General features: G+C 38.7%; 3 protein-coding genes across 17 annotated transcripts in view; all 3 read left to right on the top strand.

Moving 5' to 3' along the window:
• The first annotated feature begins 3,611 nt into the window (after window positions 1-3,611).
• Window positions 3,612-7,350, top strand: spic (Spi-C transcription factor (Spi-1/PU.1 related)). Of its 2 annotated transcripts, none has more exons than XM_085137372.1 (5): window positions 3,612-5,030; window positions 5,159-5,246; window positions 5,369-5,490; window positions 5,569-5,674; window positions 5,768-7,350. In XM_085137372.1, the coding sequence occupies exons 1-5, from the start codon at window positions 4,998-5,000 to the stop codon at window positions 6,241-6,243; spliced, it is 825 nt and encodes a 274-aa protein (XP_084993498.1). In that variant the 5' UTR covers window positions 3,612-4,997; the 3' UTR covers window positions 6,244-7,350. The 2 variants fall into 2 exon arrangements, with proteins under 2 accessions (XP_084993498.1, XP_084993499.1); XM_085137373.1 differs by having other exon boundaries at window positions 5,572-5,674.
• Window positions 7,351-7,985: 635 nt separating this feature from the next.
• Window positions 7,986-9,913, top strand: spi2 (Spi-2 proto-oncogene). Its single transcript, XM_085138303.1, has 5 exons — window positions 7,986-8,079; window positions 8,289-8,402; window positions 8,487-8,572; window positions 8,703-8,860; window positions 9,198-9,913. Exons 1-5 carry the CDS (start codon window positions 7,986-7,988, stop codon window positions 9,529-9,531), a joined length of 786 nt encoding a protein of 261 aa, XP_084994429.1. The 3' UTR covers window positions 9,532-9,913.
• Window positions 9,914-12,931: 3,018 nt separating this feature from the next.
• The window catches only part of mybpc1 (myosin binding protein C1), a 38,787-nt gene continuing 31,191 nt past the window's right edge, over window positions 12,932-20,527 (top strand). For all 14 annotated transcript variants that reach the window (XM_085137357.1, XM_085137351.1, XM_085137352.1 and 11 more), the window contains exons 1-2: window positions 12,932-13,069; window positions 18,799-18,822. In XM_085137357.1, the coding sequence (XP_084993483.1) occupies window positions 13,048-13,069; window positions 18,799-18,822 (46 nt within the window). In that variant the 5' untranslated portion in view covers window positions 12,932-13,047. The remainder of the gene's footprint in view (window positions 13,070-18,798; window positions 18,823-20,527) is intronic.

Raw genomic sequence — 20,527 nt, forward strand, 5'->3', positions numbered from 1 at the left:
CTGTGATAGTGATAGATGTAGCGGTTCTGAATGACAGGAAGGAGGAACACGAGAAGGTTGAGAAATACCAGAAACCTCAGAAAAGAGCGTATGTATGTTTGTATGTATGTACAGCAATAAAAATATAATATAATATTTATAAATTTATCCCAGTTTTGATCTTTTGACCCTCAAAGAACATATTGTCTATGACGTTTAAAACATTAAACCTCTTGAATGCTGGATCAACAAACAAAGAGAGAAGTTTTCCAGTTCTCCTTATGTATTTAATTTACTGCTCTATTCTGCCGTCTGCTGGCCTGTTCACACCGATGCAGACCTTTAGAAAATGAGCCACGACACAAATACCAGCCTCATTTGAGGAGAAGATATTTACGTTTATTTATGACATTTTATTCCACATTAATTCAAAGGACAGACTGTCAGTACCATAGAAGTGTGATGTTTTGTGCTTAGCCATGTAGAATCTACATCTCTTTAAGTCTTAAAGAGTTTTATCTAAACCATAATGAGCGAAAAGGTAAAGGTGCCTGTCAAAAAACAAACAAAAAGAAAAAAACATGAACCCTGTTTAAACTTTAACACTAAAAAACTAAAAGTCTCAGAACGAGCTTTGTCTGTCTGCTAATGTGTCACCCATTATACAAACATGATCGCAGTGCATAGATAATAATTACAACTCTGCGGTCACAGCAGCTTTCAGTCTAATAGTATAATTATGCATGCCTGGCTTTACCACTTCTTGATTTTCATCGAGTGCCAGTAAATAAAGAAGAACAATGGTACTGACTGTGTTGTGGTTAACCTGCCGTTCCCACACTGGTGCAGACATGCACGCAGCTATTGAATTGAGAAGGGGAAGGAAAGTGCTTCTTTGTTTGGAGAGATACAGCTGCAGCCTAGCTCTGCTCTGCCTGAAAACATACTGCAACACCTTCACAATCGAACCTCCATCTCCTCTCCCTGCCTTTGTATGTCTTTCACACTCTTCCATCCAAAAACACAGGCAACGCAACAATAACATCCACCGTTAACTGCAATTGCACAACGATAAATACATGGTAAAACATTTTGATCAGATAGAAGATTTCTGAATATCCTAAAATGGGAGCAAAATAACTATAAAACCATTATCACATTAAGAAAAAGGTTTGCATCATAAAACGGAAACATTTTGTTCAGTTTAGTATATAATAAATATTTTTTCTTTCTTTCATTTACACAGGTAAGCTGTTGCTTACACTGTCACTGTGGAGTGATTTTGTTCTGTAGAACAGAACAGAATAGATTGTGGTGGAGTGCTTTTAGCTATTTGAGCAAGAACAGCGAGTAGTGGAATAATATTTAAATTATATTTAAATTGTTGCAAATTTTCAGGATTACTGAAGCTAGAAGAATTCACAATATAAAAGGAACATTAAAAATGCACACAGATTAATCTGTAACAAGTAAAAGAAGAAGTATTATTGTGTCATTAGCACCATATTAGTATCTCACAATTCTCATGAATAACGATCTAAATATACAAATGTATGGAACAAAGCATAACGGCATACATGCACAAGTGTAAAATGTGTAAAACAAGAAAAAATGATATATATAGATATAACTGACTAGTTGATAAGTAACACAAGAAAACAATGTAAAAGACTACAGGCAGAATATAGACTAAGAAATATTGATAATAATAATGATGATAATGATGATACCTGGCAGATGACTATATAGAGAAGGTGCTGTGTTTTGGTTTAATGGACAGTCTGGAGAACTTACTTCTAACACTGGCGTTTGCAGTACTCTGCAGTGATTTAACCTCCTAGGACCTGGCGTCCACATATGTGGACATCACATTTTGGGTTATTTAGACCAAAATACTCCATTTTGCTCTACAAGGGTCTGATATCCACTTACGAGGACATTACACTGCTACTGGTCTATCAAAATTTTAAACAAATATCCTCATATGTGGCTCTTATTTTTCTTAGAAACAAAAAATCAGGTAAAAAAAAAATCTGGTAATTCTTTGTTTTTACGTTCATCGGGTCCCAATCAGCCCAAATATCAAAGAGAAATTAAAAATGCATGTCGTGGAAGAGTTTGGGTTTTCGGAAGTTAATGAAGCGTGCAGTCATATGTGGAATAACAGAATTTTTACAATTCTAACCAGCTGGAAAATCAACATAAGGTGTGACCGCCTTTGCCTAACAGAGTTCAACACAGCTTGAACTCTCTTAGTCAGCTTTCTTCTGATTTCTTTAAGTAGCCTTCAGGAACTGTTCTCCAGGCTTCTTGAAGGATATTCAAAGCTCTTCTTTGGATGTTGGCTGCTTTTTGTTCTATTCTTTGTCAAGATGATCCCACACTGCATTAATAATATTGAGATCTGGACTCTGAGGAGGCCAATCCATTAATGAGACTTTACTGCAATGGCAGCATATTTGGGATCATTGTCATTTTGAAATATGAAGCTGTTTTTAAACAGAGGCTTTCCATATTATGTTGCATTCCCAAACCATGACAGAGCTTCCACCTTGTTTTACAGACCTTATTTTGTAGATGGATCAGCTGAAAGGTCAGATCCGTCTCTCAGGCCCCGTGTCAGCGCTTTTCTTCAAATGCAAAAACAAATGTTACAGTGCGGATACAAGTTTTGTTTTTTCACATTTTTTAAGAATACATGATGATGAGATATGGCAAGTGTTTAGCTAATGGCTCTTTGAGAATCACCTTATTGACACACAGAAAATATTTTAAGCCTGTCAAACTGTGTTGCATCTAGAATTCCTCGCAGATTCACAGCAAACTGCTGGTAACAAAGTGCCTAAAGATACATTTTAAAATTGCTTCTTTGCTAAGGTTTTTTCAGTTAGGTGTAAAACCCTTAAAAGAAAGTCTGACTCCTTGGAAAAAATATACAGAGAAATGAGAGTTAGCTGAAGAGATTTGCACAGTGCTGTAGGTACATCTATTGTTTAAACATGTGATAACATGCCAGCATTATTTGCATGTATTTAAGCATAACAATAGACTGGACAGTTTTGATCTTATGATCAGACGATTAAAAACACATCAAGGGACCAACAAAAGTGTTCCACATTGTTCTCTGGGGGATGTGTTGAGCAATTTTAGTCCAGACCATCTACTACTGCAGTTATTAGCAACCCTGGAGAGGGCAATCACGGATATAGTGGAGGAATCAGACTAGGGTAAAATGAGAGTAACACAATAGCCTCCATGGTTTCAAAAAGCAGCCCATGCTACTTCCCTGTTGTTAGTGAGTGCAGTAACTGACCTCTTTAGTGATAAAGAAAGACCAAATACCAGTGTTGATATAATAATACAGGCTCTACCACTAATGAAAAAGCCAGACGAGCAACTTAATGGAGCAAGCTCCTCATCCCACACAGTCCCACACCGTGCCACAACCAGCACACAGCTGTCAGGCCTTGGCTGCACCCCGACAGGTTGTGGTCTTTAATTTATGGAGTTTCACCCTGAATGGAAGCAGGGAAAGACAAAGTGGGAGCGGGGACAAGGTTTGTGGTTCTTTGTTTTTATCAGCCTGCTGCACAGGCAGGAAACACACACATGTGCCACGCACTCACACTGACATTTGCATGCTTGTTCACACACACACACACACACACACACACACACACACACACACACACACACACACACACACACGGAAAATTAACTGTAATTTTATTGGGGGAAAATGTGTTCAAGAGTAAAAACATCTTAGAATTAAAATGCAAATCACATCATCTGAGTGAAGCTAACATAACCCTAACATAAGTTATAATCTCTGCAGGTCCACATCTTTGTTTCCATGGCGTTTCCAGCTGTGCACTCGGGCCTGACTGCCTGCAAACTTTAACTGAGCTGAAAGGGGAACTTCAGGAACTAGTCAGTTGATATTTAAAACTCCACGCCTGTGAAAAAGAACTTCTCAAAAAGCCAATGTTTATTTGAACAGGGGGGTTAGCTCTGTGGTGCGAAAAAAAGAAGAAAGAAAAAGACTCAGGCTTACTTCAACAGTGATCGCATTATTAACCATTAACCTTTACAATCCCGTTTATCTGAAGCTGCATTAAAAGCATTCTGCTCGATTGAAAATTTATATGCTTGTGGCTTTTTTATTTGGCTTCAGCTCCACACCGAGTCCTTGTACACTTGAATATGAAGCTTGTTTTCTTCTATTAATAAGTACATAACTGTAAACCGTGCCAGCTGTTTCTCTTTAATGATCATGTTTATTGTACAGAAGTAATAATGGCTGTTTTTAGTGCTTTTCTTTCCGATTTTAACTTAATGTTTTTTGTTTAATGCATCGGAAATTCTAGGATTGAACTTTTTATGCGGCGTAACGATAGAATTTCAGATTAAAGTTGCATTAGTAAACTTTGAATTGGCTAAATAAATGATCAAAAAATGACGCTACAGTGGATGTAAAAGTTAAAGTGGAAGATAAGTTAAAATCCACTTTTTGGTTCTTTTAGTGTTCTGTGAATTTATTGTAATATCTTCTAACTTTTTAGGAAAATTCTAATTTATTTATCTGCAGAAGATGAAAGCCACAATGGAAAATTTCCTGCAGCTCCACTGACTCATATTTCATTCTTCCAAAAAGCGAATAACTGGACAGCCCAGATTATAGATATGTTAGTGACATCTCGCCCAGTATGCAAATTCTTAGGTAAGGCTGAGAATTGGTGTTATCCCTGGCTGGAGCACGCAATAAAAGAGTTTTTTGTTCTTGGTAGATTGTAATCTGCGTGATTAGAGAGAGAGAGAGAAAGTGATGCTCAGAAGTCTATCTGGTCTGTGCTTCCAAAAAAGAAGAAGTGCGGTACATTAAAACATTTAAATTGACCGGCCTCTCTTTCTATTATGTGGCTGAACGGCAAACGGGTATTGGAGGTCTCCTACATATATATACCTGTCCAAAGTGTGCACCTGCACTAGTGTAGCAGCGCTCACCGGTAGGGACAGAAATGGCCTCAAGTGAGGGAAACACATACAAATTGGTGAGTTAGAATAAATGCTAATTACAAATGTTTCGATTTTTAAATAAATATTAAATGCATTTCATGCTTTATTATTATTTTACCTCTTTATATTATTTTGTATAAAATGAGGCGGATTTGTATTTCAGACATCTTTGGACAGTGACATCAATCAGCACTTTCAGGATGCAATCGATGTGATTCAGCAGCATTCGAACAATTCATACTACGATTCAGGTGAACTTTACGCATCAGTTTTCGCATCATTCTTTGTGGTGAGGTAAAAAACACAATTTGAGTCTTTATTCTTAAAGTTTGACATGATTTTTGATGTACTAAAGTTGAAATTGTCTTTTCAGATTATTCATATTACGAGAATCTGGGAAGTCACCACCAATCACTGCAGTGTCAGATCTCCTGTTGCCTCGTCACACACCAGTCTGAAGTCCCAACTCCTGTTTATGACTGGAATGACATGGCTGTAAGTGCAAAGCATTGATACGTTTGAGAACCAAGAATATAGAAATCTGGATATTTATATGAAATGTGTCTTTTACAGCAGCAGTCTTGGCCTCAGGTCATACCCGATGTCTCGTTGAGTCACTCGGTGCAAAATGAATCCCCACATTTTTACTCCATCTTACCACCACAAAGGAATGGCAAAGGTGATCAGTGTTTTAAAAACACCTGAAAATTAGTTGTTGTCACATGTTTTTGTGCAATCAAAACTGAAACGACGCTGTTGTCCGTCTCCTCAGGTCGGAAGAAGCTCAGACTTTATGAATACCTGCATGAGGCTCTGAATGACCCCAACATGGGCGACTCAATCCAGTGGACGGACAGCGGCAGCGGCACCTTCCACTTCATCTCCAAAAACAAGGAGAAGCTGGCTGAGTGCTGGGGCCAGCGTAAGGGCAACCGCAAGACTATGACCTATCAGAAAATGGCAAGAGCTCTGAGAAACTACAGCCGTACTGGGGAGATCATCAAAGTACGCCGCAAACTCACCTACCAGTTTAACCCAGACATCCTGCACAGGCTCGGCTCTGCACATGTGCCCATGCACCTGCCCCGTCACCCTCCACAGGAGGAGGCCCACACCCAGCAGCACAATCCGTCCGAGCAGAGCTACTGCAGCTCTGCGACAGCAGACTGGCACAGCTGGTACGCTCACTATCAGCCGCACGAAGATTACGACCTGGCCGCAAGCTTCACCTCACACACCAAACTCTGAGGTGGCGGAGAGCTCTCAGGATGTCAAAGTTTTCAAAGACTCAAATATTTTCGTTACATGCTGGATCCTGGTTGTAAAATGTATTAATTTACAAAAAAACTATAAAAATGTTTTTGTTTTCTTTTGTTTTTTTTTATTTCAATACCTTTACTGAACAACATACACATTTTCTGGCAGTTGCAACCAGTACTGTGTGGATTATTTAACATTGACTTCAAGGCAGCAGCAACAAAAGTTAAGAGTAAAATTAACCTCACAGAACCAAATTAAAGTGGTTTTCCTTAGAGGTTTTCTTTCTGGATCCCTATTTATTAAAAGCATGTCATTATTTGTGAATTTGGAACAGAAAAAGTAACAGACGTTGTAAATTTATTCTGTATGCTGTGATTTAGAAGTGTTTGTGTACATTATTTTAGTTGTTTTTAGTAGTATATGAAGGAGATTTCACTGTATATTACTTGTAAATAAGACTTTAATATTCTCATTTTGTAATTTATAACAAAATAAATTTAAACTGTATTGCTTTAGCAACACTTTAGTTGGATGATACAGGCACGTACTTTTAAAGAGGGGGTAAAGCTAAAATGATAGATGATCCAAAGCCATCAGTTAAAAAAATCACGGATGTAACTAAAATTTTAATTTGTATACTTGTATTTCTTTTATTGCTAATATTAAAAAAAATTGTTTTAGCAATTAGTGAACTGAAATTCATGATTACAAATCTGTTAGCGTCTGTAGTGCCTCTTTTGCTCTTCTTTTTTTTTTAACCTATGTGGATCTCGTGCATTTAGCATATTGTTTTACTTTAATATGCTCCAGTTTTCTTTTTGCCGTTTGGATTGTTTTTATGTCACTGTAAGCATTCAACAACACTGTTGTAAACATTTTTACATGTCCAAATAAATCAGAGTAAATTAAATCAAATTCAGTTCAATTAATGTTGACAGGAACCAGTAGCTGGTTAATGTTTCTTTAAAAAGAAAGATTGACTGTAGGTCTGTATAGAGCCTGAAGTAAATAAGTAAAAAACTTTAAACTTTTATAAACTTTTTTTACAGACATAGGGTCACAGAATAAAACACGAAAATATAAAATCTTTTTTTTTTTAAATTCTAATATAGCAAAAAATGAAAACCTGGAATTTAGTTACATTTTTTCAAAATATATTTTAATTTGATTAGTTTACAGCCTTCATAATTACCATCATATCGCCACTAGATTATTCAAGATTTACCACCAAACACATAAATTATACTGTAGCATGTTTGATATACTAATAAAAAGAGGTAATAATGTTTAAAATTCTAATGATCATTTTTACATGACATGTAAATATTAAGTGGAAAATATATTTCATGGTTGCACTAATCTTTATCCATAAATACTAAGATATAATAATTTAAAGTGTAAGGATTAAATCATTTTCTCAGTATTGTTCAGTTTTGCTGATATGAAAATATCATCATCTTTCAATGATTCAACATCTCTCCAAAAAAAAAAATGAAAACTCAAAATAAAGCTACAGGCTTTATTATCGTACAAAAATATATTTTTTAAAAACATGTTGAAAGATTTGGCACCGTCTCCAATGCAGTGAAATATTACAACAGGCACACAAAATATGAAATTAAGACACATCCTGTGAGGAAAAATGTGTCAGCAAGTGTGTGTTTTCCTGAATCGAGAGCATTGTGTAGAAGCTGCCTCCAGGCCAGGTCTTATCTGGTTCAGCGGGGAGGATGTGGTCAGTGCTGGGAGGCTTTGTTGATGGGTTGACTGGTGCTTGTGTCGGGGGCTTTGTGGGATGGTGGTCATTGTTCCTGCGAGCCCAGGGTAGAAAACGTTGGGTTTTATGTATGCAAAAAGCCCGCTCCCGTGGGGGGTATAATAAGAGTCCCCGAACTTGAGCGTCTCAGTGTCAGTTGTGTGTAATTCTCCCATTCTGCAAGGACTGTACAGCATTCGAATCAACCTTATCAGTGATGGTAAAGAGAAGTCTTCAGAATTTCTTGCAACATCTTTTCAATTCTGACATATTCAAGGCTGGTTTTATATTATTTACATCTATCAGAATTTTTTCCAGGAGACTCAGTCTGATTTGGAGGTTATATTAGAGTTCCTCGAGGAGTATCACAGACAAAACAATGCAGAAAATGGTAAGCGGAAACTGGAAATCTACTAATTATTCTCTGATTTTATTTCACTACAGCCTCTAAGTAATTTTCTGCTTTTTCTGACAGACAAGGTGCATTGGACGGCTATGGAGGAAAGAAATGTACCTGCAGACGAAACATGCAAGCAACGCTGGGCATACTATGAGCCACCTGTATGCATCAATAATTTGTATTTTAGCACTTGTTGTCTCTCACATATTTGAAGGCTGGTAAGCACTCTGCAATTGGAAATTCTGTTGATTCTCTTCTTTTATTTTCTTCATCTTTTTTCCCTAATTGAAGAACATCAAACCGGCACTCCAGCCATTCCTTGCACAAGATGCTCCAGCAGGACTCGGCCAAAACACAACAGCAACACTGTCTGAGCGTGGGTCAGTGCCAAGCTTCACGACAACAAGAAAATCAACCAAACACCCAGCCGCAGCAGGGGGGAGTGGTGAGTTCTGCTTTTTTTGGTCACTGGATACTGTTATTGTCTCTGTTGCTATCAGCATGAGGGAAATAATACCAAGAGAGCAAATAAGAGACCTTCCCTTTACCGTAAAAAACAATGGAGCCGTGCATCGCTTACCACAATAGCTGTTTTTACATATCTATCTGATAATCACACTGTTTACAGCTTTAGCCTCTCCACTAAGTGGAATCCCATCACTGAAGAGATTTTCTGGGAATATGTGACAATTGAGGAAACGATTAACTGTAATCTGTAGTAACTGTTTTGGCACAGCTGCCATGATTTTCGATAAGTCTTTCTTTAAATCCACCTTCATCATACAGGCCACTTACTGTTTGCATAATGGCTGCAGGTAAAAGGGTGCGACTCTTTCACTTCCTTTTTGAGATGCTGGAGAATCCAAACATGGCCCACTGTTTGTCCTGGGTGCCAGCTGCCGCCGGTGTTTTCCGCTTTTCCTCCAGGAATAAGGATCAGGTGGCTGCACTGTGGGGACAGAGAAAAGGCAACAAGAGACTCATGACCTACCAGAAGATGTCCAGGGCGCTAAGAAACTACGCCCGGTCTGGAGAGATCTTCAAGGTGAAGAAGAAGCTCACCTATCAGTTTAGCCGAGACACCCTGATGTTGCTGCAGAAATGTCATCGAGATTTGTAATGTAGGCTCGGTTTTCTGTAGCTCACATCATGTCAAGTGAACTGTGCTCTTTTTTCCCTGTTTATAAGGCCTGTTAATCTCAACTTTCATTTCCTACATTTTTCCATTATTACTCAGACTATTGATGGCTTGTGGTGTAAATATCAAAAGAATAAAGAAATATTTTACTGTTACTGTTTCTATCTTTATGGAGTTTGACTTTTAAACTTTTTTTTTAGTAAATGTCCCAATCATGTCCCAATTATTCTGGTTTATGGAGGCAAGAACGGTGCGAGTGTTCAAACAAAGATGTGCTTATTAATGTTTTTAATGCAAATTTCCAGAGACTTTATCAGGGCTGAGACAAAATGTATACATACATATGAAGTTTTGGCTTTTTACTTTCTGCCGGACCACCTCTATTTTAAATTTTTTTTTGAAAACTTTTACATAAACATGGACGTTTTACGATCCGTGTGCCACATACAGAGCTGAAATCACTCACCATTCTCCTAATTACACATTTGAAGCTTACATTTTATAAAGAACAGGTCCACATAATATTTGCATGTTTCTGATGCGGCTTCAGGAAATATTAAATGAATCAGCTGAAAGACTAGATATCTCTTTCAGGTCCTGTGTCAGGGTTTTTTCTGGATTTTTCTGCCTTTTATGGCCTTTTTTAGTAGTCTTAAGTAGCGTAAGTAGCCACTTGCAGAGGAATTTTTGTTCCTCAGGTACGAGGACTGGACTAAAAATGAGTGAAAAACGTTCAGAAAGCCCAGAGAAATGATACTTAAGACCACTTAAAAAACACAAGAAAGTCTGGCTGCTTGGAAGCAAAATACAAAGAAAGGAGAGGTGTCTTGAAACTTTTGCAGAGTACGGTATTTAATAAAAATGCGGTGAAAACCTTTTATAAGTTTTCACACTTGAGATTTTAAACTATGTGATGTGGTGAAAAAGCCATACAGAGGTGGGCTATTTGATGTTTATTTTTTTATGTTATTTATTCAGCATGTTAATGGCCCGCTTTGCAAAACAGCTATATATTTCATAACTCGACATTATACTTGTTGCCCAGCTACAGCATTGATTTAGCATGGAAAACGCACTGTTATCCTAACTGTAATCTAACGATGCAATTGAGCATCACAGTTTCAAGCCCGGAGCATATGCATACAGGTGCAGTTAATTAACTCTGCTTAGGTTTCAGGTGAATCCCCAGTCCTCAATATCTGTATACGATCTAGAATACAAAATAACCAACAGAGGGAGAGAAATGTGAATTAAGTTCCGTTCGTTGACCACTGAAGTCCTGAAATTTCAAATCCACGTGGGTAAGGTCTTTACACGGGCCGAGAGTTTGTAATTATTCCTTACTAAATATAATTTCTTCTGCAAGCATGTCTGCATGTGTCCTAAAAATGCATCTCTCCAAAATACATTTTTGGTTGTGAGTATTTTACAGGAAAAACTGTAGTTTTCAGTCACACGTCCTCTTGGAAACAAAGTTGCTTTTGTCTCTCTCAATGGACAGAAATGTGAATTTTCACTTGTGTTTTTCCTCATGTGATGGATTTGATGGCTGCTAGAAGCCAGAGGGTGTCAGTGTAGTCCTTTTCAACGCCTCCAGCTTCCATTAAACTTCATTTGTGTGACGTGACCTCACGGCTTAGCCTCCTCTGTGATGTGAAGTCTCGTCCCTCACAGGCAACTCCAAATGGTTTTGTTCTCTTTGTAGCTCACATGATACTTCCCTAAGCCCAGTATTTACTGCTGGAGCCCACTTGCAGTTATAAATGGGCTAACTGAGCTATGGTTGTCTGTTACCAAGAAAGGCCACAAACTGAACTATGAAAACAGGCGTTTAAGGCAGGAGTGTATGATAAATTGAATGCTTCCTAATCACAGGATGATAATTTGCTTTGGTTTGCACAAGGGGTCTAATTTTGTTGCTGCTCATTTAAAAAGAGCTTTGGCTGTGACTGTCTCTGTTTCTTCATAATGCTTTAAGCTGCATTCCTGCTCCACAGCCCCAAAATAGAGCTCAGCCTTGCCTTGACTGTGCAGTTGGGCCATCCACTTCCATATGAGAGAGGTCCCCAACATGCTCGTGATATTTGTCAGTAGCAGGAGAGTGACACTGTACATGTGAAGACGCTTCAGTGTGTTGGCACTCGTAAATCCATCAGCTTTCAGCCTTGTTGTTTAGTCTTCACGACCTTATTAAAGACTACGTTTGATTTATCACTTGAGTTTGACGTGCTAAAAAGATTAATTAAGACCAAAGGAACCCTTTCAGTTACATAAATCTCAATGAAACCCTCTTTTCATGTCAGATACACATGTCAAATGTCAAGGTTTATGACAGCTTTCTAAGTATAGGCCGTATAACCAGTGCCCAGGCATCTCCCCACTATTTATTTGCCAGGTCAGAAAGCCTGCTGTTCTTGGACAACATTCCCCTTGGATTAAGCTGATATCTGGCACCTGGCATTGAGCCCCTGCTTGTCAACTCTAAGTTTGTTCTTTTTTTTGAATAACGAATCCATACATTCTCTGAATATGTCATATATCATGTGAGCATAACCCAGGATTGTCAGAGAGTATTACATCAGCCTCAGGCCTGTTAACAATGATGACACCTTTTCCTTTTATATCCCACCTCCTGTTTTGCCAGTGATTACAATCTTAGTAGTAATGATATTACAAAGTAAGATAAAGGCTACAGCAAATAATTTCAAAGACTAATTAGTCAATATAATGTTGGTATTTTGGAAAATTCCAAAATCTGGAATTTCCATAATTCCACATGTAGCTGAATGCACTGTACAGCACCACAGCGACATATTTATTTGATCACAATGTATGTGTGTGGTCTATTTTTAGGTCGATCCCACATACATCATGCTGCAGCCTTAAATACAAGTTAGTAAACAATATCTAACACTGAAAATAGTCTCCACTAAATACAAAGTTTAAGCCTTTGTAAGCACAGCTTACTAAAAAAAACAAAAAAACAAAACTTAAACAATGCATCTGTTGCTCAATACTCAAACAATGATTTATTATAATATTACTACTCTAAAACATCACCCAAAATATGCTGTAAACACTGATGCAAACTTTGAGAATGAGTCAAGTTAAAAGTGTTGTGAATTTAACATCCTGATGCACTTGTAATTCATGGCCTCGCACTGGGTAGGGGACAATAATGTTACAGTAGGTGTAGGATGGAGCTGCATTGTCAACTACAGAGAGGAGGAGCATGCCACATCTCTATATAAGGCCTAAAAGCCTGTCCCTCCTTGATCTGTTATCAGTCCCCCTCTTCTCCCCACTGACTTTTCCAAACCGTATCCCTGTGCCCTCTTCATCTCCCATCACTCTGCTGCAAGGGGCCTCTGAGGGTTTGTCCTACTCACCATCAGCACCTATCTGTCCCTCCTGGACTGAGGAGGCTCCCACGCCTCATACAAGAATCCTACCTGCATCTTTTGACTCCTTGGTAGCTTCTTTGGGACGCAGCTCAAGATGCCAGAGCCCACAAAGAAAGGTAGGAGTTTTAACAGTATGTTGCCAGCATGCAGCTGGAATCCAACCACCTGTTACAGTTTATGTTTTGTTTAAAAAGGTACAAATGCTGAGAATTTACAACAGTTTAAGGTTTACAATGTGGTTCTGCTTTTGTTTTTTTTTAGTTTTTTTTTTTTTATTGAGGGCAGCACAGTTTGTTGTTACTGGCTGTGAGGAGCTCCATCACTCTATGCCTGCCAGCTTGTTCATAGGAATCCTCAAAGTGACTTTGAAAGTGGTATTGTATTACTGATGCGTGCGTGTTTCTACCATCCTTGGTACAAGAGAAGATTTGAGGCGTACAAACAGATAGTATTATTGCAAAGCTTGGCATACTGGATTGGTTTAGATTGATTTGACTGGAGAAAGACAAGATGGTGAAGCACAGGAGAGGAATGTTGATGAGTGCTCAGGAAAAACCACCCCTGAGGGATGATGGAAGCTGGATGGAAAGTGTGAGAGTTGAACCGTGTAAGGATAAATAACATCTTGATTGTAGATATCTTCTAATTGAGTTTTTGTTCAACTGCAGCTTCACCATCCCCTGTCGCGCCCTCATGTTGGATTTTTCTTTCACACTGGAGTGTCACTCATCTGTACCATCATGTCCATCAACATTCCCTTTTAATCCACTTGTGTCTGTCATTACCTTATGGTATTACTCCCACTCTACCGATTAGCTCAGCTCTCTGGGCAGCATCTGTTGTTGACCCAGACATGCCCATGTAGAGGAAATCAAACGCTTTGTTCAGCTTTTGGATGGCTTCCGAATTACAGATAATAGAACTTTCAAAATCTATGATTCTCTAGAAGAGGATTGGTGTGTCCATACCAGCTCTTGGACTGCTGTGCATTGTTTGCACATCTCTTTGTAAAGAAATACATCTCTGTATTTGATTTACCTTCCATTAAAATTTGTTTTAGGTGTTTGAAAGGACTGAGGGTTGTTGTACATCAAGCAAGCTTTGCCTTTTAGATCATAAAGCAATATAAATACCGGATTAAAGCATTAACTTGACAATCTGCAAGATACAAAACCCTAACAGTACCTTACAGTACAAATTTAGCTCCCTTTCTATTTGGGTCGTTTGCGGTTAAGAGAGCATGATGTGCGAAGTGATGTGACAATCAATACCTGTTCTTACAGAGTTCATCTGTTGCCATGACCATCCATGATCCCTCGGGAATCAAGGCTGTGGTGAATTAAAGGCAGCAGATTCCTGTCTGCTACAAACACTACCCATAAATAGCTGCACAGCCCCAAGCAGCAGATAAATAAGGGTGGAAAAGTATTGTTCTTTAAATGAGTCTGAACAGCTGAAGAGGAGGAGGGTAGGGGCTGTTGTTTTAGACACCCGGCTCTCAAGCCTTTAAAATGTCCCAACCAGAGATGACGGAGTGGTTGAGTTGTCCCTGGATCTCTGGGGAGCAGGATTCTTGTCCCTGGAATAGTTCAGAATGAGCACACTTTTAATCCCCATCCCTTGTTCACTGCCATCTCCTTTCACTGCCCCTCCTCCACGCCAAAACAGACACCTCCCTGCCACCCTGTGCTCAGGATGGATCACTCAGAGGTCAGGCAGCTCCTTATTAAATCTCCAAATCTGTGCCCAGCAATCCTCATGAACTGTGACCAAATTTCAGAGGTCGTAAAGGCCATGTCTTTACCTCGTGATATTTATTGTCACTAAGGTCCAACACTCCCCTGGGCTTTATCCTCAAACACTTTGTGTTACTGAATACTACCTAGCAAATCAAGCCCATGATGAAATACACAGGGGAAACCTGTCAGCAACTAACTGCCACTCAAGTGCTGATTCCTAAAGGGTCCTTCAGTGTAGTTGTTATCAAAGCACACTAGAAACAAGTCAAAGTAAATGGAAAAACTAAATCACCAGAAAGGGTCTGGTTGTATTAGCTTTAGCTTGAATGTCTTATCAGTGCAATAGGGTCTATATTAGGAAAAATGAAGCCTCTGGCCATTTAGCTTACATACACATATGAGCCCTTCTGTCTGCACGCCAGCAGCGGCGACAGCTGAAAATACCTGTAGCTCCGTCAGCTGCGCTGAGAGTCCTCAGAGGTAAAACAAAACCTTTCTCCACTCTCATTATCTCTACGGTGATGAGACAGAGAGCAAGGCTCGCTCTTGGGTACATGATGTGACCCTGCAGGATTCTGTCACACGAGCCAGCAACACATTGTTTTGCAGTGAGACAGAACTGTGGCTAATTTTGACAAGGAATGCTAAAAGGGAATCATTACAAATGGAGAGCTATCAGAAGCTAAGTGGCAATGGAAGAAAATGTATATATGTCAGTAGACATACTGCACAAGGAATTAGGGTTACAGTTTTCACTGATGGGCTTCAAACAGGTGGCAGTGACAAGATGGGACAATACACGGAGGAAGGAAAGTTTTTTCTACAAGGATACAGACATTTCAACAATATTCCACCCTGGGGATTCCCATATGTTCACCCACTGACATTTAATGTCATGAATATGAAGTACTAAATTCACTTTTTTTAAAATATAAATTTTTATGGCTGTAATAAGAGGTTTAAACGCTCTCCATCCACATCTCACATTTTTCTTGAATCCAAGGTTTTTTAGTGCCAAAAACCCCTCTAATAAACCTTTTATATATATATATATATATATATATATATATATATATATATATATATATATATATATATATAATTTTTCATATTTAAATTTAGAATTCTTACATGGTTTACCTTTATGTGTCTAGATATTGTAAAATGTTACCATGTATTTAACTGTTGTTTTCAATTATTTGGGGCATTAAGTATCTGACAAAGATTTCTGCAGGAGTAAATTTCAATGTACTTTGCTGCAAAAATGTAAATTTTGTAAACCTATAATGTTAAAAAGCATACACAAATTTATGGATACATAACAGTAGTGAACCAGGTCCTATACAAGACTATGAAATGTTGGGCATTATGTACCCTAACTGTCAACTTCATCCAAGCGCCGACGATATTCCTATAACTGATGACATGACATTTCGAGCTACAGATATGACAATATGCTGCACTTAAATGTGCATAAATGTGTGTTTTTAGCATGCATTGCCTTCATTCAGATGCTACTGGCTAGCATTAGACTGTATAAAAGATAGCTTTAACCAGGATGGCATCACTCATATGTTTTGGACTTAGCATTTTAAATTTTTGAGGTTAGCATTTTGGCAGTAGCCATGTTCTTGGATGAAAGTGCGGAGTGCTAATTTATTAGGTACCTATAAACTGTGTGGGTGCAACGCTTGGAGTGATATTAGCTTATTAGTGCTCAGAAACAGACTAATAAAATACTCACCAAAACTGAAGCTCAAACTTCATAGATGGTCTGTTGTTCACAGCCTACCACAATCTTAATCAGATAATCCAGGTAAATTCTCCGACATCACACAAGCACTGATTAGGTCCATTTAAATGCTGGAAGTAGTGGATGAGGCCTTCCAGACTATGACCACACCCATTACTCAATTTTCAATGTGGTTGAGTTATAAAAATTAAATTCACCCCTCTCAGAGCTGTTTTAAAGGAGGACTTTATCCACAAAAGCCAAAAATATTTTAGTACCAGTCTTTAAAATGCATTTTAATGCTGTAAAGTTGAACATTTTGACATAGGAGTGTATTGGGACTGCCTCCCATATTGATCCTGCCTCTCGTGGATCCTAGAGGAAGTTTTTGTTACTTCTACACTTACTTACTTTGCACTGGTTTTGTGTTTAAGCTTTGGAGTTGCCCTTGCTGGCTATTTGCAGACAGCAGCCCTCAGTTCCCGGTGATAAGACCACCTGTCAAAAATGATAAATGATATAAATAATAGCCTGTGACCCTGAAAGTACCTGCAGAAGAGGGCAGCAGGGGTTAGCCTACAGAGTAAGAAGTCGCCATGCTATTGCTCTGTTTATGTTTTCATAAATAGTGATGATCGATGTGAGCAGAAGGCAGTTGAGACAACTGGTGTGTGTCATTGGAAGAGAAAGGATTACCAAGTCTTTGTTCAAATGTCTACATTATATCTTTTTTTCCTCACAATTTAATTTTTTATAACCTCTATTTGTGGAAACAGTTTTGTGGAGGTGCAATTTGGCTACAGTGCTGTGAAAAAGTATTTGTCCCTTTTGTGATTTCTAAGATTTTTGGACACTGTTTTTTTCTCACACTTACGTTTCAGATAATCAAACAAATTACAATATTATGTATTATTATTGCAATTACAAAATTAAATTTTTAAATTCTTCTTTTAAAGGATATTCAAACCAAACGGGCATTTGTATTCGTGATCACTTGAAGTGTCTTTCACATCACTGGAAGAATTTTGGCCCACTCGTCTTCCAGATTTGTTTTAATTCAGCCACACCTGAGGGTTTTCCACCATGAACAGCCTATTTAAAGTAATATCAAAGGATCACAATATGATTTAATGCAGGACTTTGACTAGTCCACTTCAAAACCTTCTTTTTGTTTGAGTCACTGAGAAGTGGCAGGTGTGTTTGACAATGGTATGACGTTAGTTTTATTAAAGGTATAACCACACTTTTCCCAAAGTCTTTGGGATCATTAAGATGTTTTTTTGGCAAATATGAGATGAGTCTTTATGATTTTTTTGTTCACCAGTGATTATCTCCTTGAAACTCTTGCAATGCAATTTTTGCCCAGTCTTTGTATGTTGGTTCTGGGGTCTTTTGTGACCTCCTGAATGAGCCATTGATGCACTCTTAGAGTAATTTTGGTCAGCTGGCCACTTCTGGGAAGGTTCCCTGCTGTTTCGAGCTTTTTCAGTTTGTGGATAACAGCTGTCACTGTGGTTCACTATGGTAAATGGTAAATGGCCTGTATTTGTATAGCGCTTTTACTAGTCCCCCCTAGGGACCCCAAAGCGCTTTACACACCCAGTCATCCACCCATTCACACACACATTGGTGGAGGCAAGGTACAGTTGTAGCCACAGCTGCCCTGGGGCAGACTGACAGAAGCGAGGCTGCCATATCGCGCCATCGGCCCTTCTGGCCAACACCAGTAGGCGATAGGTGAAGTGTCTTGCCCAAGGACACAACAACCGAGACTGTCCGAGCCTGGGCTCGAACCGGCAACCTTCCGATTACAAGGCAAACTCCCAACTCTTGAGCCACAATCACCCCACCACTATAGTCCTAAAGCCTCAGAAATGGCTTTGTATCCCTTTCCAGACTCATAGATGTCAATGACTTCTGTTGCAAATGCTCTTGAGGTTCTTTAGATCCCAGCATCATGTGTTGCTTTTTAAAAAAAAACAAAAAAAAACCCCCTACCTCTCTTTGTTAGACAGGTTTTTATTTAAGTAATTTCTTGACTTAATAGCTATCAGGTTTGGGTGTAGCTAAAAAATTGAACTAAGCTTTCCAAAAAATGTGGTTGCTCAAAGTTAATTCATGATTTAATGAGAGGGGAACCTGTGTGGTTATGAAAGTTTTTTTTTTACTTAATAAATGAGCCCATCATTTAAAAACATACACTTTGTATTTAATCATGATATCTTTTGGCATAATATTAAAATTTGCTTGAATGATCTGAAATATGTAAGTATGTAATATGTAAAATCAGTGTGCTCAAACTAAAAAAAAAAGTCATAATGGAAGTAATTCTGTTGTCATGTTTCATAGTTGTATTTTCTTTTTCTTCCTGCAGATGAGCCAAATGGTCAGCCAGAGGGTGAGTGCACATGTTATCATCCTATCACCTCACAGTCCAGCAGCGTAGAGTTGCACAATACACAATTTTTTATAAAAAGTCGCTCGAAATTTGCACAAGTATGCAATTTCAGTAGAAAATACCACTGCTGACATCAAACAGCAACCCTTGTTTTCACTTGTTGTACAGGCACAAAGCAGAACAGGTCTACACATGTAATATAATGATCACAGTCCTGAACCTGGCGTGAATGTGCAAACACTGCCGCATAGGAGTGTAAATGTGGAGCCAATAGTCGGCAGTATGGATATGCTGCCGTGCTTCACAGAGATCTGTAGCAATGACCAAGCTGTCAGCATCTCTGACATTCCTCTCGTCAGCCAGCTGATCCCTCACTGTTGATTCAGCTGATGCCTCTGCCATCCCATGTGAGCAAGCTGCTGGCGTGTTATTGGCTTTTTGCCAGCGACCTTGGAGCTTCAGCATCTCAATGCTCCAGCTCAGTCGGGTGGCGGGAGAGCTCAGCTTTTTAGGGTCCAAGTGTACATGTAGAAATAAAAAGACTACATCACAACCAGGCTAACGTCAGCATTATTGAAAACGTATAGCAGCACTTCATATGAAATAGGGAGAATTATGTAAATAAGATGAAAATACAAGGAGTCTGCTCTTTTAGCTCTTTTAGTCTTTTAGTTCTGATTTCCAGGATGTCAAATACTGCCGGCTTTCACAGAAGTAAAATGCACAAGGTGTTGTTTCAATAATGATTATTGGCAAAACGGGTCACATGTGTGACATTGGTTATCCTGTACTCTTTTATTTGCAGCCACTTATACTACTAATAAGAATACACATTGAGCTTCTTCACTACCAACTTTCTGTCAGGCTGTCTTTGAAGTCCTCTATAGAGGCAACACAAAAGAATCAATAAAAAAACAGAAGATCCAGGTCATCCCGCTACAACAGAATCCACGTGGCCTGACCCCTCTAGGCATCCCCAGAATAGTCAGACCTTACTCCAAAAAAAAAAAAAGTAAGGGTTATGATCACTGTCATCATGTAGATATAAAACAGATGGGGTCTAATTTTTTTTTAAAAATCCATAAAAAGACTGAGTCATACAATCCTGTCTCACAACACAAATGTCCCAGCATTATTTAGTGTCCCTAAACACCACTTTTCATCTGTCTTATCTTGTGCCTTCTGAAAGGACATCAAAAAGGGTATTTGGTATTTAAAGAAGTTGACTTGAATTTGAAGTGAAACACTTAAATTTGAGTCATACATGTCATAGTTTTCTATTTGTATGATTTTGCTATTGCTTGCTGCCATGGTAACACTTTCCATGGTTGCTAACATATTATTGTGGTTGTAATTTGAATGGAAAGGACGGCCTTGTCTACACACACTCTGAGCTGTATGTGTGATGGTAACTGGAAATAAACTTTTAGAGTCACAAAGTTTACTATGAACCTTGAACATTTTCAGTTGGCGTCACAATTCTCTCAGTTTTTGCAACTGATTTTACCCAGTGACAGCCAGCAACCTACAGAAACCACTTACCAACCAGTCAGGGAATACACACATTTCTCTAGCAACCAATGTTTGTGTCACATCAAATAAGGCGAACATGAGAGCCCTTAAGTGGTTGACTAACTTGTGCTTTCTGCCACTGTGAACCTTCATTCAGCTGCTGTCCAAATTCAAAGTCCAGACACCAGTGGCT

Source organism: Neolamprologus multifasciatus, chromosome 17, assembly GCF_963576455.1.
Source record: "Neolamprologus multifasciatus chromosome 17, fNeoMul1.2, whole genome shotgun sequence".
Taxonomy (NCBI): Eukaryota; Metazoa; Chordata; class Actinopteri; order Cichliformes; family Cichlidae; genus Neolamprologus; species Neolamprologus multifasciatus.

Bases quoted from the DNA above. Each gene is read 5' to 3' on its own strand.
- spic (XM_085137372.1), top strand. From the start codon at position 4,998: ATGGCCTCAAGTGAGGGAAACACATACAAATTG. The intron at 5,031-5,158 runs GTGAGTTAGAAT...TTTGTATTTCAG, and splicing joins AGGGAAACACATACAAATTG to ACATCTTTGGACAGTGACAT. The intron at 5,491-5,568 runs GTAAGTGCAAAG...TGTCTTTTACAG, and splicing joins ATGACTGGAATGACATGGCT to CAGCAGTCTTGGCCTCAGGT.
- spi2 (XM_085138303.1), top strand. From the start codon at position 7,986: ATGTGGTCAGTGCTGGGAGGCTTTGTTGATGGGTTGACTGGTGCTTGT. The intron at 8,080-8,288 runs GTAGAAAACGTT...GACATATTCAAG, and splicing joins ATTGTTCCTGCGAGCCCAGG to GCTGGTTTTATATTATTTAC. The intron at 8,573-8,702 runs GTATGCATCAAT...CCCTAATTGAAG, and splicing joins GGGCATACTATGAGCCACCT to AACATCAAACCGGCACTCCA.